General features: G+C 42.2%; 3 protein-coding genes across 4 annotated transcripts; 2 read left to right on the forward strand and 1 right to left on the reverse strand.

Annotated features, from left to right (window-relative positions):
- Nucleotides 1-756: 756 nt before the first annotated feature.
- On the forward strand, nucleotides 757-8309 carry pus7 (pseudouridine synthase 7). 2 transcript variants are annotated; one of them, XM_046394899.1, is made up of 17 exons: nucleotides 760-1285; nucleotides 1486-1599; nucleotides 1983-2291; nucleotides 2385-2472; nucleotides 2849-2965; nucleotides 3045-3189; nucleotides 4083-4194; nucleotides 4331-4408; nucleotides 4611-4739; nucleotides 5075-5200; nucleotides 5301-5362; nucleotides 5826-5986; nucleotides 6270-6396; nucleotides 6880-6981; nucleotides 7273-7402; nucleotides 7563-7654; nucleotides 7754-8309. In XM_046394899.1, exons 1-17 carry the CDS (start codon nucleotides 1197-1199, stop codon nucleotides 7888-7890), a joined length of 2118 nt encoding a protein of 705 aa, XP_046250855.1. In that variant the 5' UTR covers nucleotides 760-1196; the 3' UTR covers nucleotides 7891-8309. The 2 variants fall into 2 exon arrangements, with proteins under 2 accessions (XP_046250856.1, XP_046250855.1); XM_046394900.1 differs by lacking the exon at nucleotides 1486-1599 and having other exon boundaries at nucleotides 757-1285.
- A 496-nt stretch (nucleotides 8310-8805) lies between these two features.
- LOC124062260 (endonuclease domain-containing 1 protein-like) lies at nucleotides 8806-10664 on the reverse strand. The gene is made up of 2 exons (XM_046394901.1): nucleotides 10328-10664; nucleotides 8806-10164 (listed from the first exon to the last, which is right to left on the reverse strand). The coding sequence occupies exons 1-2, from the start codon at nucleotides 10649-10651 to the stop codon at nucleotides 9553-9555; spliced, it is 936 nt and encodes a 311-aa protein (XP_046250857.1). The 5' UTR covers nucleotides 10652-10664; the 3' UTR covers nucleotides 8806-9552.
- A 3114-nt stretch (nucleotides 10665-13778) lies between these two features.
- On the forward strand, nucleotides 13779-16016 carry aplnr2 (apelin receptor 2). The gene has a single exon (XM_046393384.1). The coding sequence runs from the start codon at nucleotides 13903-13905 to the stop codon at nucleotides 15370-15372; it is 1470 nt and encodes a 489-aa protein (XP_046249340.1). The 5' UTR covers nucleotides 13779-13902; the 3' UTR covers nucleotides 15373-16016.
- The last annotated feature ends 92 nt before the right edge of the window (nucleotides 16017-16108 follow it).

A 16108-nucleotide genomic window follows, 5' to 3' on the forward strand; every position in this document is an offset into this window, starting at 1 on the left:
GAGGGAAAAGTGGGATTGATCGCCCCACCTGCTGCTCCCAAAAATAACCATTCATAAAAAAAAATGATTAAAATGTTTTTTAATTATTTTATATTATATTTAAATATATATATATAAATATATAGCCAAATGGACAAAGGTAAAATATATATATATAAAGAGTAAATATTAATCCTAGGTGTGCAACAAATCTAAACTCAGAGGTCGTTGCCTTAAAATCCTATAATTTATCTGTTATATGTACAGCAGACGTTTTCCCAATTTAAACAATAGTTTACTGTGCATCATATCCTAATTAACTTTTATGCTTGTATGATCATCTTTTCCGGTCAAGCTAACTCCATTATTGACAGTCCCGTAACCAAACGTCTACGGTGGGAGGGTCCATGTTGGGAGCTGTTTCCGGTATCAGCTACACACGCACACACGTGTGAGCTGAGCTGTCGTCCAAAGAAATTCTAATAAAGGAAGAATTCCCACTTTCTTACACTTTCAGTTATGTAGGGGGCGCTCGCAAGGTAGTCCAAAATCAATGCGTGCTTAAGGAGCTGTAGCCCCAAAATGTAACTTTTATGGTGCAAAAAAATGCTTATTTATATTCATGTTTCGGTATAAGCAGCAGAGACGATAGATATAGTCCTAGTAGTTTAAATTTGTCATGAAATACCTTTCTGTATTACTATTTAAGTATTTGCGGCATGCGCGCCAGTTTACGGGATTCGCCATTTTTGGTTTCATGCATCAATCAAACACTCAGTTTGTGCTTTGTTTTAACCACGCTTCTATCGTCTTCTGCAGCTAACGCAAGGGAAATACATAAGGACTATAATACATAAAACCAAAACTCTGTTATTGTGGTTGTGTTGACGTAACGACAATTGAAGTTAGGTTGCCGTAACGCAACGCTGCTAGTCGTAAATCTTTAACCGACCAATCGGCATACATTAGCAGAATGTTAGCGCTTTATGGGCAAAACCGTCTGCCCTGTAAGAAAAACAAACAGGCAATATTTTTTTTCTGTTCAGTTTTGATACATAATCGATACTATATTTGCAAAAACTAAAATAAAATCTGGGCGTTTTGGTCTAGAAGTAGGTGTAAATAATTATTTAGCCACTTCTCTCCATTCACTCCCGTTCATTGAACTCATACCTCGCGATCGCCCCCTAGTTGAATTACAACCAACTTTCGATACAATGGGATTAATAGGAAGCGGACAGGCTATCCGTAGAAGAGCTCTGGTTGTCGCCCATGCTCATCTGAATACCATCAGGCATAACGCATGGTAAGTTAAAGAGGAGTTTTTGGTTAGGAAAAAAATAACATCTTTTTCGTTTTATTTACGGCGACGTTTTAGCTCAGCTTTGCTGCTAGCAATGTTAGCCTGCGCTATTAGCTAACGTTTATAACGTTAACCTACAGGACAATGCTAAGGCTGTAGCGTCTTTGCTAACTTTTGACTCGTGTGCTCATCGTGTGTTTCAGTGCCTGCGTCAAGCTCAAACACGTGAAGAAATCTCTCCAGGTGTTTAACGGCGAGGCTACAAAAAGCGTGTCCCTGATCCACTACCGTCTTTTGCTGTCTCAGCTCCACAAATTGTAAGTCGGTAGCATCGTTTTGCTAGGCCATGTCACTTCAGTTTGTTGTCATTACTCATAGAAACGCTGCAACGCTATTGAGACAGCTGTATTTAGATTTTTATTTAAGAACAGTAATTTTCAGTGGCTGCGTAGATTCAAATACAGGATTTGTAATAGGTTACAAGTGGTGATGTAAAAAATAAACTTTATTTCGTAGCAGAATTGCATTCCTGGAAGTTAACTTCACATGAGTGCTCCAGTGGTGTCCTTAGTGGTTTTGGAAACAGATTAATTGGCGACTGTTTTCACCGATTAATGTCAAACATTTGCCGATTGCAGCAGTTTGTGAGATGTTTAAATGTTTCAATAGGAAAACCTTGTTTTTGTCACTGTTGTCATAGCTTTGCTCTGATGGCTGAATCAGAGCCCGTCTCCGCCCAGGTCAGAGAAAAGAGAGGCTGTCCGGAGGACCAAGAGGAGGACACGCTGACAAAGAAACCCAGACTCGAGAATGATCACAAGAACGGAGGCCCTCCTCACCAAGATGACAACGAAGAAGAAGAAGAAGAGCTCGAGGGTGAAGAATGTGATGGAGAGGAGGATGGGGAGACCTTTGCTGATATGATGAAGCATGGCCTCACTGAGTTGGATGTAGGAATCCTGAAGTACGTCAGTGACCATGAGGGCTTCTCAGGAATCTTGAAAGAAAGGTTTGTCCCTCGCAGTCAGTAGATTTTTGAATTTATGCAGCTTGGATAGATTAACAGTTGATTTCTAATGTTTGTTTGTTTGTTTTTTCTCAGATATTCTGACTTTGTGGTGCATGAAATCAACAAACAGGGCAAGGTAGTGCATTTGGATGACCTTTCTATCCATGCAGAGGCTGCAGAGGTAAGATACTACATTAAGTTTCAGTTACCAGTGTTGCTTCTTTTTATGATTATTGAGTTTACGAATATGGCTAGATGCTAGATGCACAAGTTGACTGGCATACCAGTCAGCATTTAACATGTGGTATTATTTCTTCTTGAACCAAATAATAAGTGAAAGTTGTTTTAAACATGTTAGCAAAAATCAAATTAATTGTGCATGGCCACTTGTACGTGTACTCTGATACTGCTAGCTTGTGGAAACCACTGTCACATTAAGTTACACATATTTTGACAGGGTTATCAATTGTTTTAAATCACATCCTGGATTTTTACAGCACTGGAGCAGGTCAGATAATGATTCCTAATGTTTTTGTTTTGTGTTTGTTTGATGTCAGGAAGTCCCAGAGGCTCCACAGCTGCCACAGGAATCTGATGTGCTGACCGAAGAGCAGAAAAAGGAGCTTGGGGAGCTGCAGCTCTTCAGAAATAAAGAGGGCAGCGTCTGTATTGAAGTGAGTTTACCCTTTCTGAATTCCTTAATGACATAAAACTCCTTTACGTAATGTAATGTTCCTCTCCTAATATCTGTAGGTGTTGGACGATACAAAAGAAAAGCGGACGCTGATCCATAAAGCCATCAAAACTCAGTTTCCTGGTCTGGAGACAAAGACAGAAGAGAAGGATGGACGCAAGTTCATAGTGGCCTACCACGCTGCTGGGAAGAAAGCTTTAGCAGGTATGTGGAAAAGGAAGCAGAACTTGAGCTTTCTGGACAGAATTCATGACCAGTTAAATGATCAGATAAGGGATTTATTGCATGTCATTTTTTATGTCAGCCCTCCAGCTTATCTGCTGAAGTGCATGTGGTCACAGCTGAATTACAGAAGACTGAAATATGATGCATGCACTCGTGCATGTGCATGATCAAACACACCTGCATGATTCTGCTCAGATCTTTACTCATAGTGCTTTTTATACAAGCAGCTTTTTGGTTGTGGATCAACTGATTATTTAGTAAAATGCTGTTATCCCGATTTGGACTTAATTTTGTCAGAGTGCTTCAGAAGACTTTAAGGAAAGCAGAAATCATGTATCATCAGTGTCATGGAGCATTGAAAAAAAAACCCCACACACCCTTGTTGCATAAAGCATTTAGATACCGTAGTCCACTCACATGCCCATGCATGAGATCTTACCCCTGACAACTCACCCTGCAGTTCTTAAACATCTCTTTCTTAGTAACATTATTCTATCCTCCTTTTGCTTTTCTCTGGTGGATAGAGGTCAAACCGACTGCAGGTAAGAACCTGTTCCCCACACAGCAGAGGAAGTGGTTAACACCCACATGGAGTCAGGTGTCGGTTGCTAGATGTTGTTGAAATTCTTTTTGGTTCTGTGAATATGTTTAAAACTTATTTCCATTCTTTCTCATTGAGTTGTGAATCAAAATTAGCCCAATTTAAAAAAAAAACAAACAAACAAAAATACAGGTGACCATTTAGCAGTATTCAGTCTGTTGTGTAGGTGGAATCTATGAGCGATTTGTGTTTCTGAATATGTTAAATGTTTAGTGCAACATTTCATATTCTGCATTTCAGTACAAACATTTTTTTTCTGTGTCCATAAAAGCTCCAAGGAAACACTTCTGGCCCAAAAACCGTGGCAGTTTCTGCCACTTTGTCCTGTACAAAGAGAACAAGGACACCATGGATGCTATCAACGTGCTTTCAAAGTTCCTCAGGTATGAATGTAGTGCAGACTTTGTAAAAAGTGATCCGTATATTTTATAATAACAGACAGATTGACAGTCTGTTTGCCCAGTGAAATATGATTGTTGTTCAGTGCCGTCATATGTACAATATTGCATGTCCTTCTAGGCTTAGACCCAACATGTTCTCCTACATGGGAACCAAAGACAAGAGAGCCATCACTGTGCAGGAGATCGCAGTACTCAAGTGAGTGTGTGCTGCTTGACGTATTAGTGCAGCAGCTGTCTATGGATGGTTGTGAGTAAGTGGTAGTGTACATGCTGCATCTTTTCGGTGCTTGAGGTGTTTTTGCTGTCACTAAGCAGATGATCTCAGGTGGATCAGTTGCTGAGCAGTTGCACAGAATGTTGCTTTGGTAATTAAAGAAACCTTTTCACTGTCCTCTCAGGATCACAGCAGAGAGGCTCGCTCACCTCAACAAGTGCCTCATGAACCTCAAAGTGGGAAACTTCTGCTACAAAAACCACCCTCTAAAGCTGGGGGAGCTGCAGGGAAATCACTTCACTGTGGTCATCAGGTCAGCAGATGTTGTGTTATGCAGGCCACAATGAACAGTCATCACATCACATCACATCTCTCTTATTTTAAGCATATAATATGATAATTTGAATTCATAAACTGTGTAAAACCTCAAAACACACTTCAGTTATGTATGGACAGAAAAGCAGACATGAGGTGTTTTAAATTCATTAAAAAGGTTTAAAATGTTAAGCTAAGAATGTTTACACAAACTATTTTCTAAGTTAAAAGCAACCAAAGCAAAGTCTATGGGACTGCCCACCCACCCCCTCCTTTTAGTTTACTTGATTAGTCTCTCATTGTTTTATTTGTTGATGTTTTTTTGCACATCAGGAACATCTCAGGGACAGATGAGCAGGTTAATCAGGCCATGACATCCCTCAAGCAGACGGGCTTCATCAACTACTATGGCATGCAGCGCTTTGGCACCACAGCTGTGCCTACACATCAGGTTGGCAGGTACAGTCATGACATGATCGTACTGTGACAGTGGTGGTATAAACTGTGACTTGGCAGGATGATCAACTCAAGTGTTGTTTCCACCTTGTGTTTATGACAGGGCTATCTTGAAAAATGACTGGAATGAAGTGGTGGATTTAATTCTGAAGCCTCGTCCTGGAGGTAAGGGGAAATAAAAAAAAAAATTCTTGAGCGCTTTTTTTATGCCAAACATGTTTTTAGCCTTAACACGAGCGCTCACACACTAATTATGCAACACACTGAAATTGGATGAAATGATGACATTTTTTGTCTAAAATGTCAAAGGTATTTTTCTCTGTTCCATCGCAGTGTTCTGCAAAAAACATTTTTTTGCAGCAGCAACTTCGCATTTAAAGCATTGCACTCCATCACAGGCTCCGGTGACTGATTTTGCTGATGTTGATCATCAGGTGAATGTTGATCCACCTTGTGATGAAGCTCTCTTATCAGTCACTTCATAAATTATGTGACAGACATGGATGCAAACTCCAATTTGACTGGTGTGCAAGATCATACAACCACAAGGCGTTAAGTTGAGTTTGTCTTTGTTTATTTTATCAGTGAAGTGCTTCAGTTTGTCCTCCCTCTTTACTGCTTTCTTCAGCGGAGAAAGAATTCCTGGTCCGCTGCAGAGAGGAGTGGGCAAAGACTCAGGACCCAGAGGCAGCCCTGAAAAAGCTGCCAAACAAGCGCTGTGTGGAGGGGCAGCTGCTACGAGGCCTGTCTAAGTACGGCAAGAAGAACATCATCAATGCTTTTGGACTGGTTGGTTTTATTTATTTATTTATTTCTATTAATGATGCTAATAATTGGTTGAAATTAGGGTGAGACTTAAAGAATTGAAAACAAATAAAGCAGCTAGTCAAAGTGCCTTCAGTATTGCGTTGGGCCAGTTGTAAACATCTGTTAATGTGAATGTATTTAAATCAGGATGCTACTTTGAAAATAGCTGTCTGCGTTTCTTTTTAAACCTTCCCGGGCCATTTGTTTACGTCCAGCGTGGCCCATTGCTGCTCCCTCTGATGAATTATGTCTGTTCTCTTCTCAGATTCCTCGCAACAACCGTCTGATGTACATCCACAGCTACCAGAGTGTGGTGTGGAACACCATGGTGAGCCGCAGGATTGAAGCCTTTGGCCTGAAGGCAGTGGAGGGGGACCTGGTGCTCAGAGGAAGTTAGTGGTTCATCTTGTTTTTTTTATTTGTTTTGCTTTGGGTTTTTTTTCAGCTTGCAGCTGTTAAAGGCATAGTTTGACATTTTTGGAAATGTGCTTATATTCTTTTTTCTTTTAATCTGAAAAATCAAAAAATGTTAAAGTTTTGGGTTTTGAACAGATGATTGATTTCATAGATTCTCGTATTGATTGATTGCCAGACTCACTGTTTTTGTCTGTTTACAGTCTTGGTGTTCAACCGAGTCAACTGTCTGATAGCTGTAGTTTTTAGTTATCTATCAATTGTCTATAATAATGTTATTTTGAATTCCTCTGTGCCCAGAAGTTAAAAGGGTACAAGTTACCAAATCCAGAAATTTCAGAGCACTACATTTGCTTCTACCCAGACTAAGTCTGCGGAGGAAACCTTCCAACCAGTACTTTTTATTATTTAAAACAGACTAAAACTGAAGTGCTGATGTTGTCTCTTATACTTTTATGAAGCCTCAGCACACGTGCTGTCTGCGGAGGAAGCTGAGACGCACTCCATCCATGATATTGTGATGCCACTTCCTGGGTATGATGTCATCTACCCCTCTCATTATGGTAAGAAGTGGCTCTGTGTGATTCAAGTTCATTTATTTACGTGAAAAGATAGCTGTGGAAAAAAATCTGGGGGTGCTTTTAACACAAATAAATGTGATAATGGCACCCATTCGCCTTAACGCACAAGCCAGCCCCACACAGCCAGTGTACATCGGCTTAAATGCATCAAACTTTAAACAACACAATTGCTGATAGATAAGAAACAGAATTAATTTAGCATACCTCAGTAGAAGAAATGAAAGTTAAGTTCTGAGCTTGTAATCACTTGTCTTGCACGTGTCTTCCTGTCAGTGGGGGAAGGCTACAGAGAACTGCTCTCTGCAGACGGGTTGGACATTGACAACATGAGACACAAAGTGAAGGACTATTCCCTGGCTGGAGCCTACAGACGCGTCATCATCAGACCCACTGATGTCAGCTGGTTGGCAGCCAATTAAATACTAGCATATTATTTCATATGATGTGGCACTGTTGTATGAACCTCTCTGTGGTGTAATGTAATAAAGAGGTGATTATTGTGCATTGCAGTCTTTTTTTGAATGTTTTAAATTTAATTCTTCTGTAATACCACAACTCTGCAGGGAGGTGATTCTGTATGACGACCCCAGGATCTCCCTGGTGCACTCTGATTTTGAGAAACTGGAGAACAAACCGGCTCCTGTCTTTAACAGAGGTACGTTCCTTTTAGGACTGTTTTGGTTTGTGAATGCTGCTGTTTGTAGGCAGCAGCTTTGCTTTTTACACACGGTTTTTCACTTTTACTCTCCAACAGAGGGGAAGTATCGGGCTCTGCGGATGGCGTTCTCCCTGCCCCCCTCTACCTATGCCACCATGGCGATCAGAGAGGTCCTGAAGTTGGACACAAGCATCAAGAAACAGACGCAGCTCAACACCACCTGGTTTAACTGAGACCGAAACACATTCTGTCTGCATCAGCAGGCTGCAAAGCACCCGTCTTCTGTGGCTGCTTACTGTTGTGAGTGTTTAGAAGTGTATTATTGTGTGTGTGAATGAATGTGATTGGGTTCTGTGTGTGAACCCAAAGCAATTTCTTTGAAGTACAAAGAGCGATGATTTATCATTATTAAACCATTTTTTTTAAAACAGTGTTTTTACTTGCTTTGTGCTGCAACGATTCAGCATATTTTGACAGTGATTTGAGCAAACCTTGTTCTTACAGGGTGTCACGTAAATGAATCCCTATTGCACAGGGTGTCCAGCATGCCCTCTTTGTACAGAAATTACTTTCATTTTTTTAACGTAGAGTTGAATGTGTGAAATTAAAAAACCTGTTGAAAAGAGAAATTAAAAATGTTGAGTTTATAGTATGCAGTCTGAGTTTGATTGATATTACGACAAAAATGTTTCCCATATGCTGCTGGGTTTTTTTACATGATGAGGAATTTGACATACGATTTGTTGCTGAAGTCTTTTTCTACTTTTTTTTGTTGTTCTTAACAATAACTCATCAGTTAAATTGCTGTGAAAGTGCTCAGCTCCACAATGTGGTTTAGATTGCATGTACACTGTCTCCCCCTGCAGGCCATCGCTGTTAAGTGCCCCTCCAACTGAGGATCAGAAATGTATTTCGAGCTCTTATCAGTCTGCTGCTGGTCAAAACAGGCTTTGTGGGGCTGACCATCTGGCACTGTGGCATATGCCAGCTGGCAGGCTACAGCTGCCCTCTCCAACTAAATGCAGTTTGGTAATCATATCGTTCGCCCTGGGGCCATTTCTGCCCTCCTGGCATTGGATTATTTCACCATTTTTATGTTTTGATACTGACCTGCTGTACCAAAACATAACCAAAATGATCTTATCAGATTCTGATGAATAATAATAAACAAAGTCACAAAAAGATATCCCTTTATTTAAATTTCATTTGGCTTTTCGTGACAGTTTTAAGATCCAAATTTAAGCAAAAATGTTTGTCTTGATCCTCTTTATCTTAATCAGCTTGGAGACACAAATTCCTATTATTCATCTACAATTAAAGGTCGGTGAATATTCTGTTAATGTTTGTTTGGGATCAGAATTTGGATATTGTCCCATTTTTTGTCCTGAATTTGTCTGCATAAGCTTGAAAAGAAATGCTTGCTGGTGCTGCAGTTCAGAGGTGTGTGTGAAAATGCAAAACTGTCAGTCTAATCTGACTGCTCAACAAAAGACCTACAGAAGCAGGTGTGCTTCCCCGTCATTGAGAGGTTAACCAGATAAAGTTGATGAAGAGTACGAGCATGAAGGCTTTGGGTTTTCATGGTTTATGCACAGTAAAAGCTGGTGAATGCACTATCAAATAATAAAATACATACATAATTGAAATACAATTTATGTGATACATTTGAGAATAAGATAGACTATTTGTAATATTTTAATTTGTGTTTCTGAGGATCTGTTACTGTTAACATGGATGGTGAATTATATGTATATATGTAGCAAAATCTAAGCTTGAAGGTCCGCTTGAGCTTTTAACTGCATTTTAACCGAATTGAACTCAAAAAAGCGACTGGTGGACTTTTTCACTACATTATTTTGTTATGCTGTTAAACTACGCAGTAAGTATTGGTAAAATCAATTCTGAAGGACTGAAGGCATTGGCAGGCCACTATTAGGAGGCGCACAGTTGTCATAGAAGACCTGGAAAGAGCTCCTGACATAAGTTTCCCTCTTCAGGAAGTCCTCCAGCTGCTGCACCGTCATCTCTTGAACCTTGTTGTTCTCCTTGTCATTGAGCCCATGAGCTGCAAAGGCTGGGAACTTTGAGCGCTCAGAGTACGGTGCATTGTGATCAAAATTAGTGCAGCAGTAGGCTGACCAGAGGTAGGTTGGGATGCCCAGGCGGTTGATGTTGTGACGGCGGATTGTGAGCCCTGAGGTGGTGACCCCGGTGACCACATAGGCGGTACCACGGCAGTAGTTGTTGAGCCGCCTGCGGATGATGTGTTGGTGGTGTTTCCAGGAACCGATGTTGAACTCTCGGACCTGAGGGACCACGTTCGTCAGGGTGTAGGTGGCCGCTTTGTCATCGGGGTGGGCCTGGTGCTCGTCTGGATTCAGCTGACCCCGTTCGAAGATTACGCTGTCAGAGTAGTCATCGAGTACAGCCTGAGCGTCCTCAAAGCTCTTTTGAACGTTTTCTGAAGGGAACTGCTCCATCTCTCTGGAGCCAGAGGCTGTAGAGAGCTGTCGGGGTACACACAAAAAAGCAGTCAATCTATACAATAAATAACTGAAGACGGATTACCAAGGTGAATTTCCAAAACCTCGACGCCTAAACACTGTAAATAAACTCCCTTTTAAATCCTAAGAGGCAAAGACAGTAAATCCATCAATAACCATCCCCTACCTGTGGCTCATACATCCAGGGCACATCTACCTTCTTGGAGCCATCCGAACGCTTGAAGGTGTACGCAGAATACACCGGGATGTGGCTGAAGGTGTCGTAAAGGGTGACAAATCGCGGCCTTCCCTTGTAGACCTGGCAGATCTTTTTGAAGAACTGCTCCTCAAGCCCCCGAGGCAGTGTGCCCATGTACACGAACTGTTTACACTCAGGTGAGAGGCTGTCCTGCACCTCTGCTCCTGCCAGCGTGAAGATAAGAAGACAGATGAGCGCTTGATCTGTTCCGTAAACAGCCATGATGAAATGTGTAGTACGTCCACGGTGCATTTAATCCCTCTGAAATGTCGTTCCGCTGTGTGAACTTTGCCTCTTCTGAAAGATCGTACCTACTCAGCCATATTATGCAAATTCTTATCTTGTTCCCTTTACAAGTAGTCGAACCATTGCCATATTTGACAAGCCATTTAACCAGCACCAGCAGCGATCACGGGCACAGCAAAGAGATCCAAAGGGCCTACAGGCAGGGCATATCATAGGATAGTTTAAAAGTCGGGGGACAACACAAGTTCTTAAGCCCAGAATTCATCCTGGGGGGGAACATGAATGTGTGTAACAAAGTTAATGGTGATGATGGTTGACGAAAGATCTGGGAACTTTCAATGTCTGTACAAAATTTTTGTGCAAACAGTACTCCCGTCTGATGATCAAGTGTACGAGTGTTCAGATATCAGTTTCTGAAAACCTGAAAGCCTGTGGAATTGGTTTGTTCTCTGTGTAAATGAGCCTCGACACTGGAGACTCTTGAAGATGCAGAGACTTCCAGCTGTCCGTAGCCACCGATGATGGAGCCCACCACATTAATAAGATTCTGCTAATGTGTTTGCTGTGTTAAAAACATGCCAGCCATAGTCATAGTCTTTACATATGATCTCTTAAAGCTTTTCCTCTGTCACAGCTCAGTGTGCTCTGTTTGTCAAATCCCGTTTTGTTACACACAGCACATCCTCCTCCCTGTTGTTTCCCCGCTGTGGTGCTCGGCCTACAGTTTTCTTCTCAGTGAAACAGTTCTATTTGCTCTGTCTTTTTTTCCTTCTCGGCGAGTAAAGTTTTGTGTGTGTGTGTGTGTGTGTGTGTTGTGAGAGAAAAGACTGTGGAATGTTTCTGGAAACATCTGTTTCCATAACAACAGGTTGATGGCAGCGTGACCTCTACCCCTGTGGAACAAACACTTCCTGTTTACCATCAGAGCATCTTCACTGTTTACACTGTAACCCCATGCTGACCCACAGGGTCATACATTCCAACATATGCATGCATCCAATATAAAGACATATGGGAAACACACAGAAATAGTTTTTTGGGTTTTTTTTTTAATTATTTTGTATAAACAGAGATTAAGTTTCAAACAACAATTCCATTTATTATTAAATGTAGTAGCTCCCAATGGTTTTGGAGGTTAGCACACTATCTGTGCTGTCTTCTCTCAACTATTCCTGTCAAAAAGATTTCATTTAATGAATGTTTTACTGTAAAAGTTCAGTTTCTTACCCAAACCAAATTAGTTTGGTACATTTGTACATAGACAGACACAACTTGATTGCATCCGTAGCACCCTTTCCTTTGTTTTTACGGTTTTTCTTCATCACGGTGGACGTGAGTCCCTGTCGTGGGCAAAACTGTTATGAACTGACCATTTACAGAGAAATGGTAACTGACTATTTACAGAGAAACTGCTGTGAGTCACTTTGGGTGTCCAGCTGCCACTTTGATCTTGAGAAAAAGTATTTTTTTCTGTGATGAATTACTAGTCAGTAAGCTGGCAAACTACATATATCAAAATGATTACTCTGATGACCACCCTACTAGTCAAACTGCTAATTTTGCCTGTATTTTCAAAACTCAGCATGAAAATTAGTGAAAGCCTCTATGCAGAGCAGAAGAGACGACGTGTCAGTAACAGAAATAATCCTTCAGCAGTTATTATGGCAGGCACTGTTTGGAGTATGGAACGATGGCACAGTAGAAACAGTCATTTTAAAGATTTCTTTACTGTCAACTGGAAGCCTCCTCATGGAGAGCCAACACAGCTGTGCGTCAGGGTCTTCCTTCACTTGAAATCTGTCAGTATTGTCCTTTTTTATGCTGGAAGAATAGCTTAAAAGCCTTTGCAATATATTCATTGCGGCTGCTCTTACAATGGATGTCGGGGCTGTTAGCTGTCATTTGTTCTCTGTGTGCGCTGTTAGCTTCGACCACTGTATAAACTGTGTGTTTGCACATGCGAGGCACAGAGAGTGTGTTTGTGTTTGCACACGTTTGTGTACTGTATGTGTATTTGGATGTGTTTGCATCTTGTGCAAAAAGAATATGAGCAGCCCAGAGGATTGATGGGGGGAGGGGGGTTGTCTGTTTGTTTGTCTCAGGTTCGTGTATGTTTGTGGGGGAAGGACGGGTGGTGTTATTGTGTCTCTTGGGAGGTGCTTGTGTTTGCATTGGGGGGGTGTTTGCAGGTCTCGTAAGTCTCTGCTGGGGTGGTCCGGCTTGAGAAAAAGAAAAAGGGGGGCTCTGGATGTGTGCATGTGTGTGCATGTGTGTATGTGTGGGTGTCTGTGCAGAGAAGACAGTGCTATATATTCAGACTTAAGAGGGAGGCACACCTTCCTCAGCTGGCACAGCACAGCTGAAGAGATTGGGAGAGAAACAGGAGGAGAAGCAGCAGCACAATGATCATCACCGTTATATTTCGGGAAAGATTTCATCTGAGCTGTTGAAGTATCCTGAGGTGAGTGTCTCTTATGTGCTTCATCATCACTCCTCTCAGGATTAGACCCTCATTTAGGATGAGTAGGATACAACGTTTGCATGCAAAACATTTGACAAAGGTTTGATAACGGCTGTAATCCAAATTAAAGGCGTGAATTCAATGCTGTGCCAGAATCTGTTGTCTATTTCTGCATTTTTGATCGAGCTGCACTTTTTATTCTGGTTGTTCTGTAGGAATGAAACTCTTTCGTTCATAAAGGCCTGAAGTGAACACCCAAAGTGATTTAATTGCAAGTGTAGGACAAAGTGGGACCATCAAAGTTGTGTTTAGTCTTAGATTTTTATTTAATCAGGTAGTCTGACTGAATGTGTCTTCTTCAAGAGACTCCTGTGCACAAGAGAACACTGCAAGCACAGACAAAAGCATAGAAATCCACAGCAAACACACAATTTACATGCACTGATGACATTTTAAATCATTTGTTGAATGTTTACAACATTCCTGCGCAGAAAAGTCCAAAATTCGTGGACTAAATTCCTAAAGTAAGATGTGTGAATCTAAACTTTGACTTGTTATTACAAGCTCTGCATTTACAGTATTTACAGCATTTGTGCCTGTTGCAAAAGTCTGAGGATCTCATTGTATTTCATTGAATTTTCAGACCGTGTAAGTCAACGGATTCAGGAAGAGGTGAAACTGAATTGAAGTCTGATCCACTGCTGGAATTCTACTGACCAAAATTCAACTTGCCAGGAAAGGACTGGAACCTCCTGTGTATGTTTAATGGCAAGTTATTCTATATAGAAACAAAAGGATGGACGCACAGATGTCAGATGCAGACCTTCTCACCTCCTCCTCCCCTTCTCCGCCTCCCATCTTCCACTGTGACTACAGTGACTGGTCTCCTTCCTTCTCCATCATCCCCTCCGTATACCTGCTAGCCTTCCTGGTTGGTTGCCTCGGCAACGGCCTGGTGCTGTGGGCCTACCTGGACCGAGCTGAGGGGAGGGGAACAAGGACCGGAGACAAAATTGGAACTGGAAAGCTCTGTTGTGCTGGCATTTTCAGAACCAGTCAGCAGAACATTAACAACTCTGTTAGATTTCCTCCAAAGAACAAGGAAAACTGTGGAGATTCCTCAGGACGAAGCCGTAGGCCTTCCTCTCACTCCTCTTCTGCATCTTATCCCCCGTCCATCTCCCGTCCCTCACGCTCACTGACAGACTCCCTAATAGCCAGCTTAGCCTTAGCTGACCTCTGCTTCCTTGTCACTCTCCCTCTGTGGGCGGTCTACACAGCGATGGGCTACCACTGGCCTTTTGGGCAACCCCTCTGCCAAATCAGCAGCTTCCTCACTGCTCTCAACATGTATGCCAGTGTGTTCAGCCTGAGCATGCTCAGTGTGGAGAGGTACTGGGTCCTAACCGGCCGCCGGCACTCTGGCCACCATGCCCCACAGAGGTTCCCCAGCAGGGCTTTGTGGATACTTGGAGGGGTGTGGGTGCTGGCGGGGGTGCTGGCACTTCCTGGTCTGCTGCTGCGCTCTGTCAGGGAGGTGGAGCCTGAATTTGGGGATGAGTGGCAGCTCGAGTCAGTTCATCCTACTGACTATGGATCGGTGTTCCTCTCCTGTCAGATGGATTACTCCATGCTGATTGAAGCAGGCCTGGAGGAGCCAGATCGAGAGAGGGCAGAGATGTGGTGGGCGGCCGCCCTGAGTCTTAAATCAACTCTAATCGGTTTCCTGCTTCCTCTCGTCATCTTGCTGGTCTGCTACTGCTCACTGGCACAGCTACTCAACAGACATTTTGGTCGGGGCCCTCGTCCTGACCGCAGGCGCCAGCGAAGACTCCTCAGGGTCATTGTCACTTTAGTGATGGCTTTCTTTCTGTGTTGGCTACCCCTGCATGTTAATAAGACTGTGTCCATGCTGCTGGAGTTTGGCTTTGTCCCATATTCCTGCTCTTTAGATCAGCTCTTACTGGCTGCTCACCCATACGTTACCTGTTTAGCTTATCTCAACTCCTGCCTTAACCCTCTCCTGTACGCTGCCTGTGACCCATCATTCAGGAAGAGATGCAGAGGAGCTCTTCTCATGTTGTGCAGGACAAGCAGGAGAGGAGAAGAGGGAAGGGAGATAAAGAACGATGAAGGGGAGGAGGAGAGAAAGGAGAGGGGCTCAGCTTTTCCCTCAAGAACACAGGAGGAGACAGCAGATAGGACAGAGGATGGAGAGGACGAGAGGGTGGGGTCGGTGGCTGGGATGATTTCTGAGGCCACATGAATCATGGCTGAAAACTCATAAGATGTGTTGTTGAAGACAACAGACTGAAAATCCACATTGACCTAAACTTAGACTCTTGAAGAAACTGTGTCAGATGACAACAACAACAAACAAACATCTTTATAAAATGAACATTCATTGGATCATGGACATAATTCCCTGCCTCCAGTCCACATATTTCCCACAGGAAAGATGTCACTTCTTCCCAGAAGAGACTTGAGCCCAGAAATGGTATCTTGCAGGGAAAAAAAAAGGCTTCTCATGTCATTTGATCTGTTTTTACAGTATATTTTGTACTAGCCATTTATTCTCAGTTGTTTATTGATTTTGTTTTGCACTGTTTTTGATGTTGTTTTTCTAATAAAATAAGGCTCATGTGCACTTGTGTTTGTATTTTAACCAGAAAAAATACAGCACATGTATAAATCTGCCAAAATGTGGCACTAATGGGAGCAAACCATTTAAATTCAACTCTAAGCGTATTTGTCATTTCAACTATAAAACAAATACTGTGAAGATAATATTAGGTTGGTTGGTCTGCTTTTGTTGCCATATATAGCTAGTAACGCAATATCTCTGTTATTTCAAGTTTCAGTTGCTTTTAACTCAAGTTTTCAATTTCTTAAAGTATGGACACAAGTAACCACCTGACTCCGTCCAGAAGGTGGCGCTAATGCACCATTAATCTGTTTGACAACCTCCATAAAACCAATAGAAGACTTGTTTGACTGGACCT

Source organism: Scatophagus argus, chromosome 7 (genome assembly GCF_020382885.2).
Source record: "Scatophagus argus isolate fScaArg1 chromosome 7, fScaArg1.pri, whole genome shotgun sequence".
Lineage (NCBI taxonomy): Eukaryota > Metazoa > Chordata > Actinopteri > Scatophagidae > Scatophagus > Scatophagus argus.